At 47.3% G+C, this 23,344-nt stretch overlaps 1 protein-coding gene across 1 annotated transcript in view; it reads right to left on the bottom strand.

Annotated features, from left to right (window-relative positions):
* Nucleotides 1-296: 296 nt before the first annotated feature.
* Nucleotides 297-23,344, bottom strand: part of OPRD1 (opioid receptor delta 1) — a 42,633-nt gene continuing 19,585 nt past the window's right edge. The window contains exons 2-3 of the mRNA XM_052663979.1: nt 3,653-4,002; nt 297-838 (exon numbers count right to left, since the gene is read on the bottom strand). Of these exons, the coding sequence (XP_052519939.1) occupies nt 297-838; nt 3,653-4,002 (892 nt within the window). The remainder of the gene's footprint in view (nt 839-3,652; nt 4,003-23,344) is intronic.

Raw genomic sequence — 23,344 nt, forward strand, 5'->3', positions numbered from 1 at the left:
CCAACTAGAACTCGTGGAAGGGGCCCCCATTTAGCCGCCCAATCCCAGAGCCACAGGTCCACTCCCCTGGGCTAGCGAGCTCCCCCCGCCCCAACCCAAAGCCTTTGACCTTGAGCTCGGCCTAGAGGCATCGCCCCGCCGTCCAGCCCACTCCCAGCCCGTCCCAGACCAGCGATCCACCCCACGGCAGGGACCCCGCCCGCCCCACCCCGCGTCGTGGCCCCCGCCCCCACTAGGACTCCGCCTAACCGCCGGGTCCCTCCGGAGGGGCGCGTGGCGGGCCGGCCGGCCCCGGGTCAGGCGGCTGCGCCACCGCCGGGGCCGTCGGACGGGGTGCAGGCGGTGACCCGTTCGCGGGCCGTGGCTTGCCGGGCGCGGCTGAAGCTGCTGGGCTCCCGGCGGCCGCAGGGCATGCGGCAGAGCTGGCGGAAGCAGCGCTTGAAGTTCTCGTCGAGGAAGGCGTAGAGCACGGGGTTGAGGCTGCTGTTGGCGTAGCCAAGCGCGATGCACAGGTGCAGCGCGGCCACCACGAGCGGGTCGCGGCGGTCGATGTCCACCAGCGTCCAGACGATGACGAAGATGTGGATGGGGGCCCAGCACACCACGAAGGCGCCCACCACCACCAGCACCATGCGGGTGATGCGCCGCAGACTGCGGTCCTTCTCCTTGGAGCCCGACAGCAGGCGCACGCTGCGCAGGCGCAGCAGCATGAGGCCGTAGCACACGGTGATGACCAGGATGGGCACGACGAAGGCGAAGAGGAACACGCAGATCTTGGTCACCGTGTCCCAGTACCAGCTGGGGTTGGGGAACTGGAGCATGCACACCACTGCTCCTTCTGAGCCAGGGAAAAAGGAAAGACACTGGGTGAGGGGCTGGTGGGCCTAAGGACTTCGTCTCCCTGCTCACCCACCCTTCTCGGCTTAGCCAAGCCCTGCTTGCCTCCTCCTGGCCTTTTCGATTCTTCTCCCTGCAATGTCCTCCATCACTTCTGCACTTGGTGAACTCCTACTCATCCTTCAAGACCCCAGCAAACTGGCCCTAACCAAGGAGGTCTGTTTTCTATAGTTTCTCCCAGTCCCTTTATCAGCTTCTGTGCCGTGGGGAGCCATGATATAATGATAGAACTTAGCTCAAGCCCACTAAATGTCTATCATGATGATAACTGAACACTCTGCACACATTTGCAAAGTAGCTCCAGTGGGGACGGTACTGCTAAGATTGACTTAGAGAGCATGTGTTAAGAGTGGGACTCAGGCCGTGCTAACTGTGTGATGTGGCCTGGGCAGATTGTTCAACTTCTACCAGAGTTTCCATAAAGTGGGACTAAAAACAGTACCTAAACTCATAGGGTTGTTGTGAGGATCAAATGGGCCATGGTGTGGAAAGCATTTAGCACAGAATGGTTCAAACACTTGGCGCACTCACAGGGCAGAAACGTGGGACCCAGGGGTCAGAGCTAGGACGCAGATCTGCCAAGGACGCAGATCTCAGCTTCATGTCAAGAACGTTCTGACTGCCGCTCTTGTCCACAGATAAGAGGGGATGGAATAAGCTCCCTTCTCCTGGAGTGTGGGCTCAGGCTGCATGAGCACCTTGGGGATGTTATGGGACTCAGACACAGGGCTGAGGCTGGCCCAGGGGGCTCCCAGGACCTCGTGGGATCCCGGAATCTGAGGACCCACCCAGGGGACTTGGAGCCTGAGAGCTGTAAGAAAGGGGCTGGGGTCCACAGACAGAGTGGGTCCACAGGATATCAGGCTGGCAGGACCACCAGCCACAACTGGACCCAGGGACTTTCATGGTACAGATGGCAGAAGCAGGCCCAGAGAGGAATAGCGCTTGTCCAAGGTCACACAGCAAGAAGCCTATAGAACTGAATGCCAATGGCACACACTTAGGGAGTGAGTGTATGTGTGTGAATGTGTGTGTGTGTATGAGAGAGAAAGAGAGTAGGGGGCGGGGGATGAGGAGGCCCATCTGGCCCCGCCCCCAGAAGGGCTGAAGTTAATGGCCTGTGAACCGAAGGCTGACAGTGAGGAATGAGGTCCAGCTGCTGAGTCAAATCACTCAGAGACTATATAAGGGCAGGAGAACTCTACCCTTGTGAGGGTAGAGGTGGCCGAGAAACTCCCCACCAAGCCTGTCCCTCTCCTACAACAGTGCAAACCTTCACCCTGGCGGCAAAAGGAGCAACAGTTATGGGGACAGGAACCTTGGGTTCTAGCCCAGATTCTACCAAATGTCTGCTAAATAAATCACCTGACCTCTCTGATTCTCAGTTTGCTTTCAGTCCAATGAAGTAGGAGTCCCTGCCTTGTCTATCTCACAGGCTCAAATATTCTAATAGCTGCTATTTATTGGACCTTGACAATGAGCCAGGCCTTGTCCTAAGTGTTTTACAACCTATCATCTCATTTAATCTTTTCAACACCCCATGACAGAGCGTGGGTCAAGAGAGGTTAGTGACCAGTGTCTTTGCTGCTGCTAAATTACTTTTCCCATTTATATCACGTTGGGGTCATGTAACCAGCTACCACTGGACTTCCCATGTGGCTCACTGGTAATTCGCCTGCCAATGCAGGATCCCCTGGAGAAGGAAATAGCCACCTACTCCAGTATTAGTGCCTGGGAAATCCCATGGGCAGAGGAGCCTGGCAGGACTACAGTCCATGGGATCACAAAAGAGTCGGACATGACTAAAACAACAACAACTAACCAGCTATCACTAGGAAGTGATGGGCCCTGCATTTACACCACTCCCTCATTCATCTACTGGCCAGAGGCTAGTGCGTGCGTGTATGCTAAGTCGCTTCAGTCGTGTCTGACTCTTTGTGACCCCATGGACTGTAGCCTGCCAGGCTCCTCTGTCCATGAGATTCTCCAAGCAAGAATACTGGAGTGGGTTGCCATGCCCACCTCCAGGGGATCTGCCTGACCCCGGGATCAAACCCTCGTCTCCTGCGTTGCAGGTGGATTCTTTATTCTTTGAGCCACCATGGAAACCCAGATGCCAGCACACTGTAGCCCAAACCATCATTTGGAGGCTGGATCCCTAATTGACTGTGTGGAGTAGAGCCCCTCCTCCACTTACACTGGACTGTGATGTGAGTGAGAAATAAACTTCTGTTGCGTTAAGCTATGGCTGTTGTTACAGCAGCCACCCTGACTGATACAGGTAGTTACTATACTACACTAATTAGTACAGCATTTTACTCTGAGGAAATGCGCCTGTCATTCTATGCAGGCCATTCTCTAGGCCTTGCTTTGGTCATCTGGGCCAATGGGGTGGAAGGGAGTTTGGGATGGGATTGCAGATCTTATGGCCCCCACTGCTCACTGGTCACCCTCTCCCCACTGGCTATCCAGCCACACATCTGGCCATCCATAATCCCATTCATAAAATTTCTTTGGCCAACCACCCATATGACCACTGACCAGTCATTCATTCTCCCATCAGTTCACCACTCACATTCCCATTGGTTGATTATTCACACTCCCACTGGATGGCTACCCTTTCATTGATCAGCAACCCACACTCCATTGGTGATCCACCTACACCCACCCTGGTAAAAGGTCTACAAACCCACAGCAGCCTGTGTGCTGCCTCCTGTGGTCAGTGATCCGTACCAAGGCTCCCCTCCTCACTCACCCCGGGGGCGGGTCACAGCCATGACCATGATGGGTACACCGACACCGGAGGCCAGGACCCAGATGCAGATGTTGATCAGCTTGGCCTTGGCAGGGGTGCGGAAGTCCAGGGCCTTGACGGGGTGGCAGACGGCAATGTAGCGGTCAACGCTCATCATGGTGAGCGTGAAGATGCTGGTGAACATGTTGTAGTAGTCAATGGACAGCACGACCTTGCAGAGCAGTTCCCCAAAGGGCCATGTCTCCATCAGGTACTTGGCACTCTGGAAGGGCAGTGTGCTGGTGGCCAGGGCGTCTGCCAAGGCCAGGTTGAAAATGTAGATGTTGGTGGCCGTCTTCATCTTAGTGTACCTTAAAAGGAAGTGCATATATAATTGTTCCATTTCACGGATTTCAGTTTCACATGAAACTTACGGAGGGGAATGACTGACCCAAAGTGACAGGAAAGGGCAGAGGTGGGACTAGAACCCTATCTGATTCAGCATCACTCCTTTTCCACTATAACAGATTCAAAAGGAGTTCTCCAGCAGGGAGTAATTTTAGTAAGAAGGTACTCAAGGAAAAGCCCTTATCTTCTCAGGGGTTCTATGCAATATGCTTACATATAAAACTGGGCTCCAGAGGAAAACAGGTCTCAGTTCTAATACTGCCTCTACTATTTATTAGCTGAGTGACTCTGGGCTAGTAACTTGACCTCTCTAAGCCCTGGTGTCCATATTGTTAAGAAAAAAAAAAAGAGCGATACTTTTACCAACCTCATAGGGCTGTTATAAAATTTAATAACAGATGATAGAGCATTTAGCCCTGAGCTCAGAGCACGGTAAGTGCTCAGTATATGACAGCTGTTATTATTCTCCATATATAAAAATGAAGCTGGGGGCTAGGCTAGAGTGACCTGACCCTCTGGCCTCTGCCACTGATCTGGCCTTTGGGGAATATGATTAGCCAACTCTGAAGAAGCCGAGACAAACTGGCTGGGGCCTCAGACTGCCTGGGTGTTCTCCAGGGTTGACCAGGGTTCCCAGTCGGTGGGCCTATCAAGGCCACCTTAGCCCCAGGTGGCTGGACTTCCTCAGCTGCACGCAAGGGAAGCAGGTGACAGAGTCACACACCTGACCCAGGCCACGAGTCCGGCTGTCCAAACCAGATGTCTGCAGCCACGCCGGGCACCCAGAGCTCAGCAGCATCCTTCCTTGGTCTACTTGCTGCCAAGCTGCCAGCCCTACAGCTGGCCTCTTGTTGGGCCAACATTTACAGTCATGACCTCTCTTGTACTGAGGCCCAGGCTGGGCACCAGGTAGCCTGGAGGAGGCTAAATATACTGAAACAGACCGTCCCTGTGCAGCGTGATCATCACAGGAACACACAGACACCAAGGCAGGGGTAAGGATACCTTCCATAATCCTGGAATGATCTGAGAAACCCAGGGGAGGGTTGCATGAGCAACTCTTCAAATTTCAGACCAAGAAGAGCCCAGAGAGACTGAGGGAAAGTTTTTACTACCCTGTGGTCCAGGGACTCCGGAGGGAATTACCAGAAGAGTCTGTGAGAAGTGCAGATTCTTAGACCGCACCCCACCCCAGATCTTCTCAGTCTTAATCTCTGGAAAATGGGCCTGGGGAATCTTCATCTTCAACCACACACCACACACACCACACACACCACACACACCACACACACCACACACACCACACACACACACACACACACACACACGTGCGTGCTTCTCATGGACTTTAATGCTTGGGAAGCCCCTAAAGGGCTTCCCTGGTGGCTCAGTGGTAAAGAATACCTGCCAATGCAGGAGACATAGGTTTGATCCCTGCTTCGGGAAGTTTCCTTGGAGGAAAAAATGACAACCCACTCCAATATTCTTGCCTGGGAAACCCCATGGACAGAGGAGCCTGGTGGGCTACAGTCCGTGAGGTCTGAAAGAGACGGACACAACTGAAAGACTAAGCAACCACAATGCAGCCTAAAGCCCACGCTGGGGGGAGGTGAGAAACTGATCCGAGGCCACAGAGCGACCGTGGCGGACCAAGCTGAGAACTTGGCCCTCCTGGCGTCCAGATAGTGCTCTCTCCCCGCTCCACCAAGGCTGGAGCCACACCGCGCACCTCTGCTCCTCTAGGCCGAAACTGCCTGACAGCGGCCGAGTCTGGTGACCCCAGGATGAGCACGCCCAGTGTTTTGAATGACTGAACGAACTCACGTCACCCAAGGTTGCTCCTTCACAAAGTGATTGATTTTCTTTTTTTTTTTCTTTTTTGGTTTAAAAAAAAAAAAAAAGGACTCTTTCATTGTCCTCCAGGGCCAGCAGCTGTCTCACTTCCTCCCAAAATAGCTGTCATTTGCCCTGGGGCTGGAGAAGCAAAAAGTTTTGCTCGGAGACAGCAGAATTGCAAGTCTCTGGAAGTCTGCCTTCAGCGGTGCGGGATCACAGCTGTGTGGGAGGCGGTCTCAACCCCACAGCTGACTCGTCTAATTTCACTTCTTTTACGCAGAACAATTAGAGGCTGTTCTCTGCCTGCTATTTTGATTTGTGAAGGATCCTTCAATTCCCAGAGGGGGAAAAAAAAAATTCCCAGAGGGGGCTGGGATAAGGGGAGTGGGTGATGAAGCTGCTGTAGCTGGCCCAGACAGGGCTGAGGCGCAGCCGACTCTGGGGGTCGGTGGGGCCCCGGTAGAGGGAGGGGGAACCTCACTGGCCACCAAGCCGGGTCCTCCTTGCCTCCTCAGTACCAGTCCTGTCACTTGACGGCTCTCAGCCCCCTAGGGATGGAGGTTTAGCCGCTAAGTCTTGTCCGACTCTTGAGACCGCATGAACTGTAGTCCGCCAGGCTCCTCTGTCCATGGGATTCTCAGTCCCCTAGGAGCTCCTCAAAGTCCTCTCCAAGTTCCACAGACTGGCCCCTACCGCCTCTCAGGCCTCAGCTCCCAGAACCTTCCTCCTGGTGGATGTCCCTTCTCCGCCCTCCCCGCCCCCGCCCCACAGCAGCCTCTTTGCTGTACCTTGGCCATATCAAGCCCATCCCACCTCAGGGCCACCAGACTGCAGTTCACTCAGCCCAGAACCCTCATCCTCCATATTTTGCATGGCTTGTTCCTTCTTCTTCTTTTTTTGTGTGTGGCTGTGTTGGGTCTTAGTTGCAGCATGCAGAATCTTTATTTTTGGTTGCAGCAAGTGAGGTCTTAGTTGCAGCACCAGGGATCCCTGACCAGGGATGGAACCCAGGCCCCTGCACTGGAAGCTCAGAGTCTTAACCACTGGACCACCAGGGAAGTCCCCCATTCTTTCACTTAATCCAGGACTCTATTCAAATATCTCCTCAGAGCTGCTGCCTCAGTATCTTGGTACCCTCTCTCCCCTCCATCGCCTTGTGTGCGTGCATGCTAAGTCACTCGGTTGTGTCTGACTCTTTGCGACTCCACGGACTGTAGCCCGCCAGGTTCCTCTGTCCATGGGATTTCCCAGGCAAGAATACTGGAGTGGGTTGCCATGCCCTCCTCCAGGGGATCTTCCCAACCCAGGGATCAAACCCTCGACTCCTTTACTGCTGACCCACCAGGGAAACCCCTCTATCTCCTTACACTGCTTCAGTCTTCTTTACGAAGACTGAAGTACAAACCACTGCCTGACTTTTATCTCCTTTTCTCCCCCTTTGCCTCTCTTACCCACGTAAGCTCCCTGAAGGTAGGGCACGTTGCCCATCTTGGACCCTGCTGTATCATCAGGCCTGCCAGACGAACAGCAGCTTCTCCATCAACATCTGTGGTACAGATGTCTTAGTTCAGGCCTCCTCCGCTTTCACGGGGACCATCACAGCAGCCTCCTGCCCCACCATTCATCCTCCACGTGAGTCAGGATGCTCACAGTAAAGGTGAGTTTGCTCAGGCAGATTCGACTCTATCCCTTATGATCCTTCCATGGCTTCCCATTGCCATCTGGATAAAAACCAAACTCCTCACACTGGCATTTCATCTGGGTGGCCTCCCTCCCCACTGCGCCCGCCCACGCTGTCCAATCCCATCTGTGGTTCCCTCAGACGTTTGTTCGTTCTAGCGTGCCCTCCCTCCGAAGAGCCAGCCACTGTGTTGGTTTGGCAGGAATCCTCCCGACTGCATACACGTGGTTTCTGCCAGTGTAATACAATGCCCTAGTGCCAAGGCACTATAATGAAAACAGCTGCCCTTCTTCCCCACCTTATCTTTACTTCTCAGCCCTGCTCCCCAGAGCAACCACTTTTAATGTTTTTATTCTTCTAGTGATGATCTCCATAATTCTAAATAATATGTTTAAATGTCTATTTCTTGATGTATCTATTTTAGACAGTAGCTGTTGAAGTTTGTATTCAGTTAAGTCAAGTTATGGGCTTCCCTGGTGGCTCAGTGGTAAAGAATCCGCCTGCCAGAGCAGGAGATGTGGGTTCGATCCCTGGGTGAGAAGATCCCCTGGAGAAGGAAACGGCTACCCAGTCCAGTGCTCTTGCCTGAGAAATCCCATGGACAGGGAAGCCTAGGGGGACTACAGTCCATAGAGCTTTAAGAGTTGGACATGACCTAGTGACTAAACAATGATAACAAAGTCAGGGTATGCACCAGTAACAGACAATCCCAACATCTCGATGGCTTCACACATGAAAAAGCTTTATTTCTCACCCTTGCAGAATCCATTCAGTGTCTCCAGGACATCCATATTCCATGAGGCAGTTCGAGCCTGCTTCAATCTTGCGGCTCTGCTCTCTTAACCCAAGGCTGCCTTGGCCACCACAGAGGGAGAGGGGACAGACACAGAGTCATCTAAGCTTCAGTCTAGCTGCAACACAGCACTTTCTCTTGAAGCTGACTCTCCAGAAGTAGTTATATTGGCCCCATCCAATTGCAAGGGACTGAAAAGTAATCTTTTGTGTGCCCAGAAGGAGGGAGAACCAAGTATTAGTGAATACTATAAGTTCCTCCTTGTTGTTGTTTAGTTGCTGAATCGTGTCAGACTCTTTTGCAACCCCAAGGACTGTAGACGCCTCTGTCCATGGGATTTCCCATGCAAGAACACTGGAGTGGGTTGCCATGCCCTTCTCCAGGGGATCTTCCCAACCCAGGGATCGAACCTGCATCTCCTGCATTGCAGGTGGATTCTTTACTACTGAGCCACCAGGGAAAGCCCCACTAAGGTCCTCCCCAACTCTTTAATATGGTAAATAAGGATCACCTCTCTTCATCTACCCAGCTTCCTCTCCATCCTCCCAATATAGTTCTACCACAATTTAAAATTGTTTAGTCAAGTTTATATCCAGAGTTTATTTTTTTCCCAGGGTTTACATTCGTGGTTTTTTAAAAAATTATTCATTTATTTTATCTCTTTGGCTGTGCCAAGGTCTTAGCTTTGGCACACAGGATCTTCAGTCTTCATCATGGCATGTGAGTTCTTTAGTTGTGGCATATAGGATCTAGTTCCTTCACCAGGGATTGAACCTGGGCTCTCTGTGTTGGGAGCACAGAGTCAGAGCCGCCAGACCACCAGGGAAGTCCCCAGGGCTTACATTCTTCTGCCTTTGTAGGTACTGTCCACGCTGAGCCAAATGGTATACTATAGTTGTATTTGTTTTTTAGTACTAATTTTTGTTTTTCGTGGAGTTAATAACTGCCTCTTTTTGAAAACTGAGTATCATATATTAATGCACATATGTGGAATCTGGGAAAATGGTACAGATGAACCTATCTGCAAGGCAGGAATAGAGACACAGACACAGAGTACAGACGTGTGGACACGCTGGGGGGAAGAGGGGTGGGAGGAACTGGGAGATGGGGTCTGACATCTATACACCACCATGTGTGAAATAGATAGCGGGAACCTGCTGTATAACGCAAGGAGCTCGGCTCGGCGCTCTGCGATGACCGAGATGGGTGGGATACGGGGAGACGGGAGGCAGGGACAAGAGGGAATATAGGTATACTCGAAGCTGGTTGTACAGCAGAAACCAATACAACGCTGTAAAACAACTGTACCTCGATGAAAAAACAATTGCTTCTTTTTTTAATTTGCTTAGTTCTGTGTACACATTGATAAATCTCTTCAAACACTCCAGCAGACGCACAAAAATGCCTTTTCCATGCACTCACATAATCTATCAAGTTCCTTTTGTTTCTCTAGTGAATCCACTTCCTGGAGCTTCCCTCCTCCTCTCTCAATCTGCAACTGGTTGCTTTTCAGAGCACTGAACACCTGTCTTCCTGCGTTAGAGCACCTGTTTCCTGGATTACAAGTCTTGTTTATCATGGTTTATCCCCTTGTTTTGGTGGGGCACATCCTGTAGTCACTTCCTAAAGAAAGGGTACATAGGAAGGAAAAATTTTACACCCTGGCAAGCCAGCAAATGTCTTTCTTCTATCCTCACGTCTGATTTCTTTGACTCTACATAAAATAGTAGATTGGAAATCATCTTCCATCAGAAAATCGATGGCACGGCTCCCTCATCTTCTAGTTTCCAGTGTTGGCACTGAGGTGTCTGAAACCATTTTAATTTCTGATGTTCTGTAGTAGTGTATTCTTCCCACCTCTGAAACTTTTAGGAGCTTTTCTCTCTCTCTTTTTGAAATTTAATTCTTTTTAATGCTGTAGGCCACACCGCGTGGCATGGGGGCATCTTAGTTCCCTGACCAGGGATCGAACCCCAGGGTTCCCTGCATTGGCAGCACGGAATCTTAACCTCTGGACCACCAGGGAAGTCCTAGGACCTTCTCTTTCCTCCTAGATTTCTGACATTTGTGATGATATGCCGTAAGATGGCTCTTTTTCATTTTTACTGGGCCCTCTCAGTCCAAAGGTTTATGCCCTCCAGTATAAAACGTCCTCTCATCATTTCTTCAGTGATTTCCTCCCCTCCACTTTCTATGGAATCCCTGGACAATCTGGTAGTCAGATATCGGGCCTCCTAGATTGATTGTCTCCTTTTCTTCTCTTTTTTATTTTCTGCCTTTGTGGTACATCTTCTGGGAAATTTCCTTTTCATTACCTCTCAACCTTTCTATTGACTTTTTAAAAACGTTATTTTATCTCCCATTTTTATTTCCCAGTGCCTCTTCTTCTCTTATTATCCCTTTTTATATAGCATTTATAGCATCTTATTTCAAGAACATAATATCTTCTCTTTTGTCTCTGAGGATACTAATCATTTTTGTCTTGTATTTCCTTCTCTCTGCACGGTCTATCTGCTTCACACATTTTTGTTTATTTGTCTGCTTTGGCCTCCCTCTTTTATCCCGGAGACTTGGATATCTGGTGATATGTGATCAAAGGTTGGCCTTCTCTTTTTTAGTGTTTATTTATTTATGTGGCTGTGTCAAGTCTTAGTTGTAGCATGCGGGATCCTCAATCTTCGTTGCAGTATGCCAGCTCTTTAGTTGCAGCATGTGGAGTTTAGTTCTCTGACCAGGGATTAAATCTGGGCCCCCTGCATTGGGAGTGTGAAGTCTTAGCCACCAGACCACCAGGGAAGTCCCTAAAGGTTGGCATTTGAGTGAAGCACTAATTAATTAATTGACAACACTGGGGGCTGGGGAGTGGCTGTCAGCTGGTGTGCATCATTCTAGGTGGACTGAATGGAGATCTGGCTTTTATTCTAGGAACACTTACATATCAGTGACTGTAGCTCCCTTCTTTGGGGGCTTCAGAAAAGAATCCTGCCATTTCCTCCCTGGAGAGCACACTTCTGGCTGTTAGGATTCTGGTAGCAGAGCTACCCCTGGTAGCAGAAGGGGTCTGGAAAACCATTTTTTCCCCTTTGGTATCTCGCTGTGACCCTTCCTGTGTCTGCAGCTGCAAATTCAGTCCCCCTAGGTTAACTTCTCCAAGGAAAAAACCCTCCTGCAGAGTGGAGGGGTGGCCACCTGGTTCTGCAGGGTACAAAGGCTGGGGAACTAAGGGTCTCACTGTTCAGTCTATAGGTAATTGATTGCCTACCACTGTTTTCAGCCCCACACCTCACCCTTGCTCAGCCTGTTCCTCCTGTTCAAATTGCTTTTCATCATCCAAATAGGTGTTGCCATCCCTTAACCTGAGACCTAAGAAGAGGTGAAGCCATTTGCCAAGGTCACATAGCCATGAAATGGCAGGGCTGGTATTTAAATCAGGAAGTCTAGTGCCAACAGCTGGTAATGACTTTGCTGTTCTGCCCCTCAGTACTTGTTACCTTCCTTCCTCCTCCACTTCCTTCCTCCCCCACATTCCTTGAAAAAGTCAAAGAATGTGAGCTTATTATAAGCTGAGGTTTGTTCACTCATCCAACAGGTATCAATGGAGCAGCTGGTATGTGCTGGCACTGAGGAAGGGCTATAGAAGTGAAGATGGCAGTCTGACTTCTTGAAACTTATGATCTTAGGGAGGGGGCAGACACTGAACAAATTGCTGCACTTTTTAAGCAGGGGAGTGATGGGGTTTGACTTATGTGTTTTCTCAAAAGATCATTCTGACTGCCGTGTGGGGGCTAGTTGGAGGGCAGAGCAAGAGTGGTTGAGAGCATGAACTTCCTAGGAAGATAAATTTTATCTCCCCACATCTCAAAATCCTACTGTTGGTTTCTAATTCTTTTTTTTTTTCCTATTTCAAAAAGTTGTAGATATGACATTGGACCCTTATATCATACCATATTTAAAAATTGACTCAAAATGGATGAAAGACCTAGATGTAAGAGCTAAAACTATAAAACTCTTAGAAGAGAACAGGGGGAAAGTTACATGACACCAGATTTGGTGACAAAGTCTGGGACACGAAACCAAAAGCAACAAATTAAAAAATAGATAAACTGGACTACATAGAAATTCAAAGCTTTTATGCATCAAAGGACATGATCAACAGAGTGAAAAGGCCACCACAGAATGGGAGAAAATATTTGCAAATCACATATCTGACACGGGGTTAATATCCAGAATATATAAAGAATTCCTACAACTCAACAGTAAAAAAGCAAACAACCAGATTTAAAATATGGTTAAAGGACTCAAACAGACATTTCTCTGAAGATATACAAAGGACCAACAAGCTCATGAAGAGACGATCAAATCATTAATCATTCAGTTCAGTTCAGTCGCTCAGTCGTGTCCGACTCTTTGCGACCCCATGAATTGCAGCACGCCAGGCTTCCCTGTCCATCACCAACTCCCGGAGTTCACTCAGACTCATATCCATCGAGTCAGTGATGCCATCCAGCCATCTCATCCTCGGTCATCCCCTTCTCCTCCTGCCCCCAATCCCTCCCAGCATCAGAGTCTTTTCCAATGAGACAACTCTTCACATGAGGTGGCCAAAGTACTGGAGTTTCAGCTTTAGCATCATTTCCTCCAAAGAAATCCCAGGGCTGATCTCCTTCAGAATGGACTGGTTGGATCTCCTTGCAGTCCAAGGGACTCTCAAGAGTCTTCTCCAACACCACAGTTCAAAAGCATCAATTCTTCCGCCCTCAGCCTTCTTCACAGTCCAACTCTCACATCCATACATGACTACTGGAAAAACCATAGCCTTGACTAGACGGACCTTAGTCGGCAAAGTAATGTCTCTGCTTTTTAATATGCTATCTAGGTTGCTCATAACTTTTCTTCCAAGGAGTAAGCATCTTTTAATTTCATGGCTGTGATCACAATCTGCAGTGATTTTGGAGCCCCCAAAAATAAAGTCTGACACTGTTTCCACTGTTTCCCCATCTATTTCCCATGGAGTGATGGGACCAGATGGCATGGTCTTCGTTTTCTGAATGTTGAGATTTAAGCCAACTTTTTCACTCTTCTCTTTCACTTTCATCAAGAGGCTTTTTAGTTCCTCTTCACTTTCTGCCATAAGGGTGGTGTCATCTGCATATCTGAGGTTACTGATATTTCTCCCGCAGTCTTGATTCCAGCTTGTGCTTCTTCCAGTCCAGCATTTCTCATGATGTACTCTGCATATAAGTTCAATAACCAGGGTGACAATATACAGCCTTGACGTACTCCTTTCCCTATTTGGAACCAGTCTGTTGTTCCATGTCCAGTTCTAACTGTTGCTTCCTGACCTGCATACAGATTTCTCAAGAGGCAGGTCAGGTGGTCTGGTATTCCCATCTCTTTCAGAATTTTCCACAGTTTATTGTGATCCACACAAAGGCTTTGGCATAGTCGATAAAGCAGAAATAGATGTTTTTCTGGAACTCTCTTGCTTTTTCGATGATCCAGCAGATGTTGGCAATTTGATCTCTGGTTTCTCTGCCTTTTCTAAAACCAGCTTGAACATCAGGGAGTTCACGGTTCACGTATTGCTGAAGCCTGGCTTGGAGAATTTTGAGCATTACTTTACTAGCATGTGAGATGAGTGCAATTGTGCAGTAGTTTGAGCATTCTTTGGCATTGCCTTTCTTTGGGATTGGAATGAAAACTGACCTTTTCCAGTCCTGTGGCCACTGCTGAGTTTTCCAAATTTGCTGGCATATTGAGTGCAGCACTTTCACAGCATCATCTTTCAGGATTTGAAATAGCTCTACTGGAATTCCATCACCTCCACTAGCTTTGTTCATAGTGATGCTTTCTAAGGCCCACTTGACTTCACATTCCAGGATGTCTGGCTCTAGATGAGTGATCACACCATCGTGATTATCCGGGTCGTGAAGATCCTTTTTGTACAGTTCTTCTGTGTGTTCTTGCCACCTCTTCTTAATATCTTCTGCTTCTGTTAGGTCCATACCATTTCTGTCCTTTATCGAGCCCATCTTTGCATGAAATGTTCCCTTGGTATCTCTAATTTTCTTGAAGAGATCTCTAGTCTTTCCCATTCTATTGTTTTCCTCTATTTCTTTGCATTGATCGCTGAAGAAGGCTTTCTTATCTCTTCTTGCTATTCTTTGAAACTCTGCATTCAGATGCTTATATCTTTCCTTTGCTCCTTGGCTTTTCGCTTCTCTTCTTTGCACAGCTATTTGTAAGGCTTCCCCAGACAGCCATTTTGCTTTTTTGCATTTCTTTTCCTTGGGGATGGTCTTGATCCCTGTCTCCTGTACAATGTCACGAACCTCATTCCATAGTTCATCAGGCACTCTATCTATCAGATCTAGGCCCTTAAATCTATTTCTTACTTCCACTGTATAATCATAAGGGATTTGATTTAGGTCATACCTGACTGGTCTAGCGATTTTCCCTACTTTCTTCAATTTAAGTCTGAATTTGGCAATAAGGAGTTCATGATCTGAGCTCCTGGTCTTGTTTTTGTTGACTGTATAGAGCTTCTCCATCTTTTGCTACAGAGAAAATAATCAGTCTGATTTCAATGTTGACCATCTGGTGATGTCCATGTGTAGTCTTCTCTTGTGTTGTTGGAAGAGCGTGTTTGCTATGACCAGTGCATTTTCTTGGCAAAACTCTATTAGTCTTTGCCCTGCTTCATTCCATATTCCAAGGCCGAATTTGCCTGTTACTCCAGGTGTTTCTTGACTTCCTACTTTTGCATTCCAGTCCCCTATAATGAAAAGGACATCTCTTTTGGGTGTTAGTTCTAAAAGGTCTTGTAGGTCTTCATAGAACCGTTTAACTTCAGCTTCTTCAGTGTTACTGGCTGGGGCATAGACTTAGATTACTGTGATAATGAATGGTTTGCCTTGGAAACAAACAGAGATCATTCTGTCATTTTTGAGATTGCATCCAAGTACTGCATTTCGGACTCTTCTGTTGACCATGATGGCTACTCCCTTCTTCTGAGGGATTCCTGCCCGCAGTAGTAGATATAATGGTCATCTGAGTTAAATTCACCCATTTCAGTCCATTTTAGTTCACTGATTTCTAGAATGTCGACATTCACTTTTGCCATCTCCTGTTTGACCACTTAAAATTTGCCTTGATTCATGGACCTGACATTCCAGGTTCCTATGCAATATTGCTCTTTACAGCATCAGACCTTGCTTCTATCACCAGTCACATCCACAGGTGGGTATTGTTTTTGCTTTGGCTCCAACCCTTCATTCTTTCTGGAGTTATTTCTCCACTGAGAAATGCAAATCAAAACCACAATGAGATACCACTTCACACCTATTAGAATGGCTACTATCAAAAATCAAAACAAAATCAGAAAGTAACAAGTGCTGATGAAGATGTGAAGAAATTGGAGTCTTTGTGCCCTATTGGTGGGGATGTAAAATGGTGCAGCCACTGTGAAAAATAACATGATGATTCCTCAAAAAATTGAAAAGAGAATTGCCATATGATCCAACAATTCCACTTTTGGGTATATACCCAAAAGAATTAGAAGCAGCGTTGTTATGGAAATAAAAACAAAAATAAACAAATGGGAGCTAATTAAATTTAAAAGTTTTCGCACAGCAAAAGAAACCATAAACAAAATGAAAAGACAATACTCAGAATGGGAGAAAATAATTGCAAATGAAGCAACTGACAAAGGATTAGTCTCCAAAATATACAACCAGCTCAGGCAGCTCAATGTTAGAAAAAAAACAACCCAATCAAAAAATGGGCAGAACACCTGAACAGACATTTCTCCAAAGAAGACATACAGATGACTAAAAAAAAAAAATGCTAAACATCGCTTATTATTAGAGAAATGCAAATCAAAACTACAGTGAGGTATCACCTCACATGGGTCAGAATGGCCATCATCAAAAAATCTACGAACAATAAATGCTAGAGAGGATATGGAGAAAAGGGACGGAACCCTCTTGCATTGTTGGTGGGAATGTAAATTGATACAGCCACTATGGGAAACAATATGGAGATTTCTTTAAAAACTAGGAATAAAACTACCATGTAATGAGCAATACCACTACTGGGCATCAGTTCAGTTCAGTTCAGTTCAGTCGCTCAGTCATGTCTGACTCTTTGCGACCCCATGAATCGCAGCACACCAGGCCTCCCTGTCCATCACCATCTCCCGGAGTTCACTCAGACTCACGTCCATCGAGTCCGTGATGCCATCCAGCCATCACATCCTCGGTCATCCCCTTCTCCTCCTGCCCCCAATCCCTCCCAGCATCAGTCTTTTCCAATGAGTCGACTCTTCGCATGAGGTGGCCAAAGTACTGGAATTTCAGCTTTAGCATCATTCCCTCCAAAGAAATCCCAGGGCTGATCTCCTTCAGAATGGACTGGTTGGATCTCCTTGCAGTCCAAGGGACTCTCAAGAGTCTTCTCCAACACCATAGTTCAAAAGCATCAATTCTTCCGCCCTCAGCCTTCTTCACAGTCCAACTCTCACATCCATACATGACTACTGGAAAAACCATAGCCTTGACTAGATGGACCTTAGTCGGCAAAGTAATGTCTCTGCTTTTTAATATGCTATCTAGGTTGGTCATGGAGAAGGCAATGGCACCCCACTCCAGTACTCATGCCTGGAAAATGCCATGGGCAGAGGAGCCTGGTAGGCTGCAGTCCATGGGGTCGCTAAGAGTCAGACATGACTGAGCGACTTCACTTTCTCTTTTCACCTTCATGCATCGGAGAAGGAAATGGCAACCCACTCCAGTGTTCTTGCCTGGAGAATCCCAGGCATCGGGGAGCCTGGTGGGCTGCCGTCTATGGGGTCGCACAGAGTCGGACACGACTGAAGCGACTTAGCAGCAGCAGCAGCAGCAGGTTGGTCATAACTTTTCTTCCAAGGAGTAAGTGTCATTTAATTTCATGGCTGCAGTCACCATTTGCAGTGATTTTAGAGCCCCCCAAAATAAAGTCTGACACTGTTTCCACTGTTTCCGCATCTATTTCCCATGAAGTGATGGGACCAGATGCCATGATCTTCGTTTTCTGAATGTTGAGCTTTAAGCCAACTTTTTCACTCTCCTCTTTCACTTTCAGAAAACCATTCTAAAAGATACATGTACCCCAATGTTCATTGCAGCACTATTTACAATAGCCAGGACATGGAAGCAATCTAGATGTCCATTATAGATGAATGGATAAAAAAGTTGTGGTACATATATATTATGGAATATTTCTCAGCCATAAAAAGGAATGCATTTGAGTTAGTTCTAGTGAGGTAGATGAAGCTGGAGCCTGTTTTACAGACTGAAGTAAGTCAGAAAGAGAAAACTATCATATATTAACACATATATATGGAATCTAGGAAAATGGTACTGATGAACCTATTTGTAGGACAGAAATAGACATGCAGACATAGAGAACAGAGTTGTGGACACAGCGGGGGAAGGAAAGGGTGGGATGAACTGAGAGAGCCTCATTGAAACATATACATTCCCAAGTGTGAAATAGACAGCCTGTGGGAATTTGCTGTATGACCCAAGGAGCTCAGCCTGGGGCTCTGTGACAACCTAGAGGAGTGGGATGGGGTGGGAGGTGGGAGAGAGGGTCAAGACGGAAGGTACATATGTATACCTGTATGGCAGAAACCAACACGACATTGTAAAGCAATTATCTTCCAATTAAAAATAAATTATAATAAAAAGACAGAAAATAAACTCAGGGTCATGAATGCTCATAGTAGCATCATCCACAACAGCTGAAGGTACCCACAGATGAACGAATGGATAAACAAAATGTGGTCTATACATACAATGGAACATTATCAAGCCTTAAGAGAGGAAATTCTGACACATGCTTCCACATAGATGAGCCTTGAGGACGTGCACCAAGTGAAATAAGCTAGTCACAAGAAGACAAAGACCTCTGTGATTCCACTCATATGAGGTACTTCGAGTAGTCAGGTTCACAGAGGGAGAAAGTAGAAAGGTGCTTTCCAGGGTCAGAAGCAAGAGAGAACTGAGGGATTATTATTTAATGGGTACAAAGTGTCAGTTTGGGAAGATGAAAAAAAGTTCTAGAGATGGATGCTGGTGATGGCTGCATGACAATGTGAATATACGTAATGTCAGTGAACCATGCACTTAAGAATGGTTAAATTTTATATGTATTTTACTGCAATAAATAAGTTGTGGCTAATCAAGTGCTCTCACTGTGCCTGTTTTCTGAGCTAGAGAGTCTGATGAGGAAGTTCTTTAGTTCTTTAGTTCATATCCTAGCTCCTCAACACACTTAGCTGTGCGATCTTGAATAAATTACTTCACCTCTCTGAAGCCGTTTCCTCATTGGTAATTTCAGAGTAATCACGCTTTTGGAGCCAACACATGTGAAAGCCTCTCGCTTACTAGCCAGCACAGAGATAACAACTAGCAGGCTTTTAAGGGTTTATTTCCCCTGATATTTTTATGCTTATTTTTCTCATAGAATTCAATCCTCTCTGAATTGGGCCCAGCCCTGGAGGTGAATTCTATTGACTCTGAGATGCTTTGGGAAACTCATTGCTTTTCTTTTTTTCTAGGTCAAAATCCCTTTTAGCGCATCTTGAATTGCACAGCTGCTGGGGAATTTGCTCCCAACCATCCTCCTCAGGGGCTTCCTTGGCGGTTCAGTGGTAAAGAATCCGCCTGCCAATGCAGGAGACGTGAGTTCGATCCCTGGGTGGGGAAGATCCCTGGAGAAGGAAATGGCACTCCAGTGTTCTTGCCTGGGAAACCTCATGGACAGAGTAGCCTGGTGGGCTACAGTGCATGGGGTCACAAGAGTCAGATATGACTGACTAAACAACAACAATCCTTCTCAGACCTCAGGGAGGCTTCCCTCACAGGAAGCACTGAGTGGCTGACCATGTTGATTTCAGAGCCCTAAACCCATTCCACCATCTGTCAGACAAGCCCTGCTCCCTGCCGGCCCCAGGCAGGGAAGAACAGGCACCATCTCTATCCATTTCCCTTTAACTTGATAGAGACTGGCCTTGCTCAGTGGCTAACGCACAGCCAGGGCCACAGGAAATCCATACACACTCCTGGGTCTCTGGAGAGCTGGGCTTCTTGATGTCAAGTAAGCTCCTGGTAAGAATTTCCTTCCCCAGGCAAACCCAGGGCGGTTGGTTAGACTGGTTGACATCTTAATACCCAGTGCCCAGAAGAAGGCTAAAACATTCCCTCCTATTTACAAGGCCCTAAGGGAACGCTTCTGACAGCTCTGGATGGCTCATTTTTTTTTTTAAGCAATATTCTCTAAGTGTCTTTTCTCTCCTGTACCAGCGAAAGTGAAAGTCACTTAGTCATACCCGACTCTTTGTGACCCCATATACAGTCCACAGAATTCTCCAGGCCAGAATACTGGAGTGGGTAGCCTTTCCCTTCTCCAAGGGGATCTTCCCAACCCAGGAATCAAACTGGGGTCTCCTGCCTTGCAGGCAGACTGTTTACCAACTGAGCTATCAGGGAAGCCCACATGTACCAGGCGGTATGCCAAATGCACCAAATGCATGATTTCATTTCAACCTCATGGCAACCCTGAGTGTTAAGACCTAGCTTATCACACATCAGCCATGGCGGAGGGGCCAAGTCTGGAAGCCGGGACCAAAGGGAGGGAACTGGTCCAGAGGTGGGCTGGTTCCAGAGCCTTTACCTGCCCTCACACATTCCTCAACTCTGCTACGATCTGGAGTTTGGAGACCATCTGTTCACAGTCCAGGTAGGGTCGGGGAGAGAGAGTTAGACACATCAGAACAATGGCACAGACGTCATGATGGGGCCCAGTAGGGCAAGGAAGAGAGGCCAGTTCAGAACAATATGTCCACTTCTTGTCAAAAGGGTGGCAGCCAGAATTTGTGGCACTACAGCTACATGCCAGGTTTTTCTCAGGCACGATTTTAGGTACTTCTTACACCTGTGCTTTGTTTTATTCTTTAATAGATAATAAGCGTTTGTTGGACACTGACTCTGTGCCAAGCACTGGGAAAGCATTTTACATCATTTAATTTTCCCAGTACCCTATGGGGTGGATAGGATTTATCATTCCTGATTTATGGGGAGCAATAAAGGAACTTGCCCAAGGCCGCAGAGGCAGAAAGAGGCTGAGCAGAGATTGCACCCCCGTGGGCATCTCCAAGTCCCTGGCGCCTTCCTCTGGACTTCCATCTCAGCTTCTCCCCTGCAAACCCAGAGTGCGCACCCTTCACACCCTCTCTTTGACAAGGAAAACATTAAGTCCCAAAGGCATGGCATTGTCTCGGTCACCACTAAGCCTGGGACTTCCCAGCTCCAGGCAGGTGCTCAAAGCACATCTGTTGAATGAACGAATGTCGCTGCCTCTGTCCGCCACACTAGACAGTGCAGCCTTTAGGCAGGAACCATGTCATAAACACAGCATTTACTGGGGGATTCCCGGGAGGACGGAGGGTCAGGCACCCTGATCCTTGGAAATAACCAACCACAGACCCAAGAGCTCTGAGCTAGACCACGGTGCTCCCTTTGTCCCTTCTATCCTCCACCCAGGCCAACCCAGGGCCCCTGAAGGACATCTGGGCCTGACCCTGCCTGCCCTGAGTCTGCGGTGACTCAGCTAGGCCTCGGCAACGGGAAACCCTGTCAGATCATCTACCGAAAGGAGCGAATTTGTTTTTAACTGAGCTGAGGGGTATTTATTTTTTACCTCTCATGCATAAGAGCTCCCGGGGCAAGAGACCTAAAAACAATAACAGCAACAAAGTAAAGGCACCAATCAGGCTGATCGACCTTACAGCACCTTAGGAACCAAATCAAACAAAATGCTTCAGCCTAGATCAAAACTCACTGGGTCCCAAACAGCATGGACTGTTGGGAGCATTCAGAGTTACTTTTCTTCCCCAGTGCTTTGTCAGATCACAGAAATAACAGCTGCTCACTATAAAAGGTCCAAATAACGCAGAATCATTTCATAAAGAAAATTTAAAAACCATCAGTAGGACAGACTATCATTGACAGATAACAGGCAAATATACAGGCCCTGTTTTAAATAAATGGGATCTGGCTCTAATACTATTATATAACCTGTTTCTTTCTTCTCAAAAATATGCTGTAATCATCTTTCCATATCCACAGACACAAATTAATATAATTTTGGGTGACTGATTGTTATTCAAATCCAGAGGTCAACAGACTTTTTTCTGTAAAGAGCCAAAAAGTAATTATTTTAGGCTCGGTAGGCCCCTTAAGGTCTCTGATGCATATTCTTCTGCTTTTTGTTTAATGTGTGTGTGTTTGTGTGTTTTGTTTTGGTGTTTTTGGCCTCGGGGCTTGCGGAGGTCTTAGTTTCCTGAACAAGGATTGAACTCCAGCCCTTAACAGTAAAAGTGTGGAGTCCTAACAACTAGACTACCAGGGAATTCCTGTTTTTGTCCCTTACAAGCTTTTAAAAGTGTAAAAAAAAACATTTTTACCTCAAGGACTATACAAGAACAGACTACAGGCTGGAGCTAGTCTCACTTACAGACACTAATGCTCCCAAATATAGTTACTTAATAAATCTCAGATTAAATGACACATAGGTTGCTTCTGCTCTTTTGGTATTATAAACAGTATTGTGATAAATGTCTTTGTGCACAAAAATATATGATGGTCTCCTTAGGAAAATTCCTAGGATCTCAGAGCTAGAAGGAAACTTCACATTGAGGGCATTCCCTCTGTGGCACTCCAGACAAATGACTACGCAGTTTCTGCTTGTATATATCCAGAGATGGGGAACTCGCCACCTGCAGCACAGTCTATCCCATTGGGGACAACTCACAGGAAAACAAGTCATTAATGTGGACATGGGCCACACCAGGAAGGGTGGCCTCTGTGGATAAGTTTTCAGGTTTCTGCCCCATGGCTGGCTGCATCCACCGTACACAGATGCGGTGGGGTCTCTCCTTTTATTTATTTATTTGCTTTTTATTGTTTCCCCCAGATGTGTTTTTTGTGTATTTCTTACTTCACTGACATCACTGCTGGTGGAACATCAGCTTAAGCCATGCTCCCATCACTCATGCACCCGAGACTGGCAACTTTGTCCCAGCTCACAACTTTATTCCTCTCCTTCTACTTCTAAGCTGTTCCAGAAAGTCCCTGAGCTCCATGCACCTCCAGCAGATAGTGTCACTACCAAAGTTTCAACAATAACTATAGTGGGTTAAATGGCAGCCCCTAAAAGACAAGTCCACATCCCAACACCCAGAACTTGTGAAAGTGGCCTTATTTAGAAAAGGGGTCTTTACACATATATATATTTTTTAATTTATACTTTTTTTGGGGGGGGGTTGTGCAAGTAGGATCTTAGTTCCCTGACTAGGGATAGAACCCCCTGCATTGGGAGTGCAGAATCTTAACCACTGGACCACCATGGAAATCCCTAAGTTAAGGATCTTGAGACCATCCTGGATTATTGGGGTGGGCCCCTAGCTCTAATGACAAGTGTCCTTGCAAGAGACACACAGCACACAGGAAGAATGAAGGCCATGTGAAGATGGGGGCAGAGATTACAGTGATGTGGCCACAAGCCACGGACTGTTGGAGCCACCAGAAGCTGAAGAGGAAAGGAAGATTTTCCCCAAAAGCCTTCAGAGGGAATGCAGTCCTGGAGACACTTTCTGGACCTCTGGCCTCCAAGAATGTAAAAGACTACATTTCTGTTGTCTTAAGCCGTTGGGTTTGCAGCAATGCATTACAGCAGCTCTGGGAAATGATACAGTAAAAATGCAGCCAAGGAGAAGCATGGACTTTGGCACCAGAAACACCTAGATTTAAGCCCCAGCTCTGCTTCTAACCAGTCAATCCTAAAGGAAATCAACCCTGAAGATTCACTGGAAGGATTGATGCTGAAGCTGAAGCTCCAATACTTTGTCCATCTCATGCGAAGAGCTGACTCATTAGAAAAGACCCGGATTCTG

The sequence above is a fragment of the Budorcas taxicolor genome, chromosome 2, assembly GCF_023091745.1.
Source record: "Budorcas taxicolor isolate Tak-1 chromosome 2, Takin1.1, whole genome shotgun sequence".
Lineage (NCBI taxonomy): Eukaryota > Metazoa > Chordata > Mammalia > Artiodactyla > Bovidae > Budorcas > Budorcas taxicolor.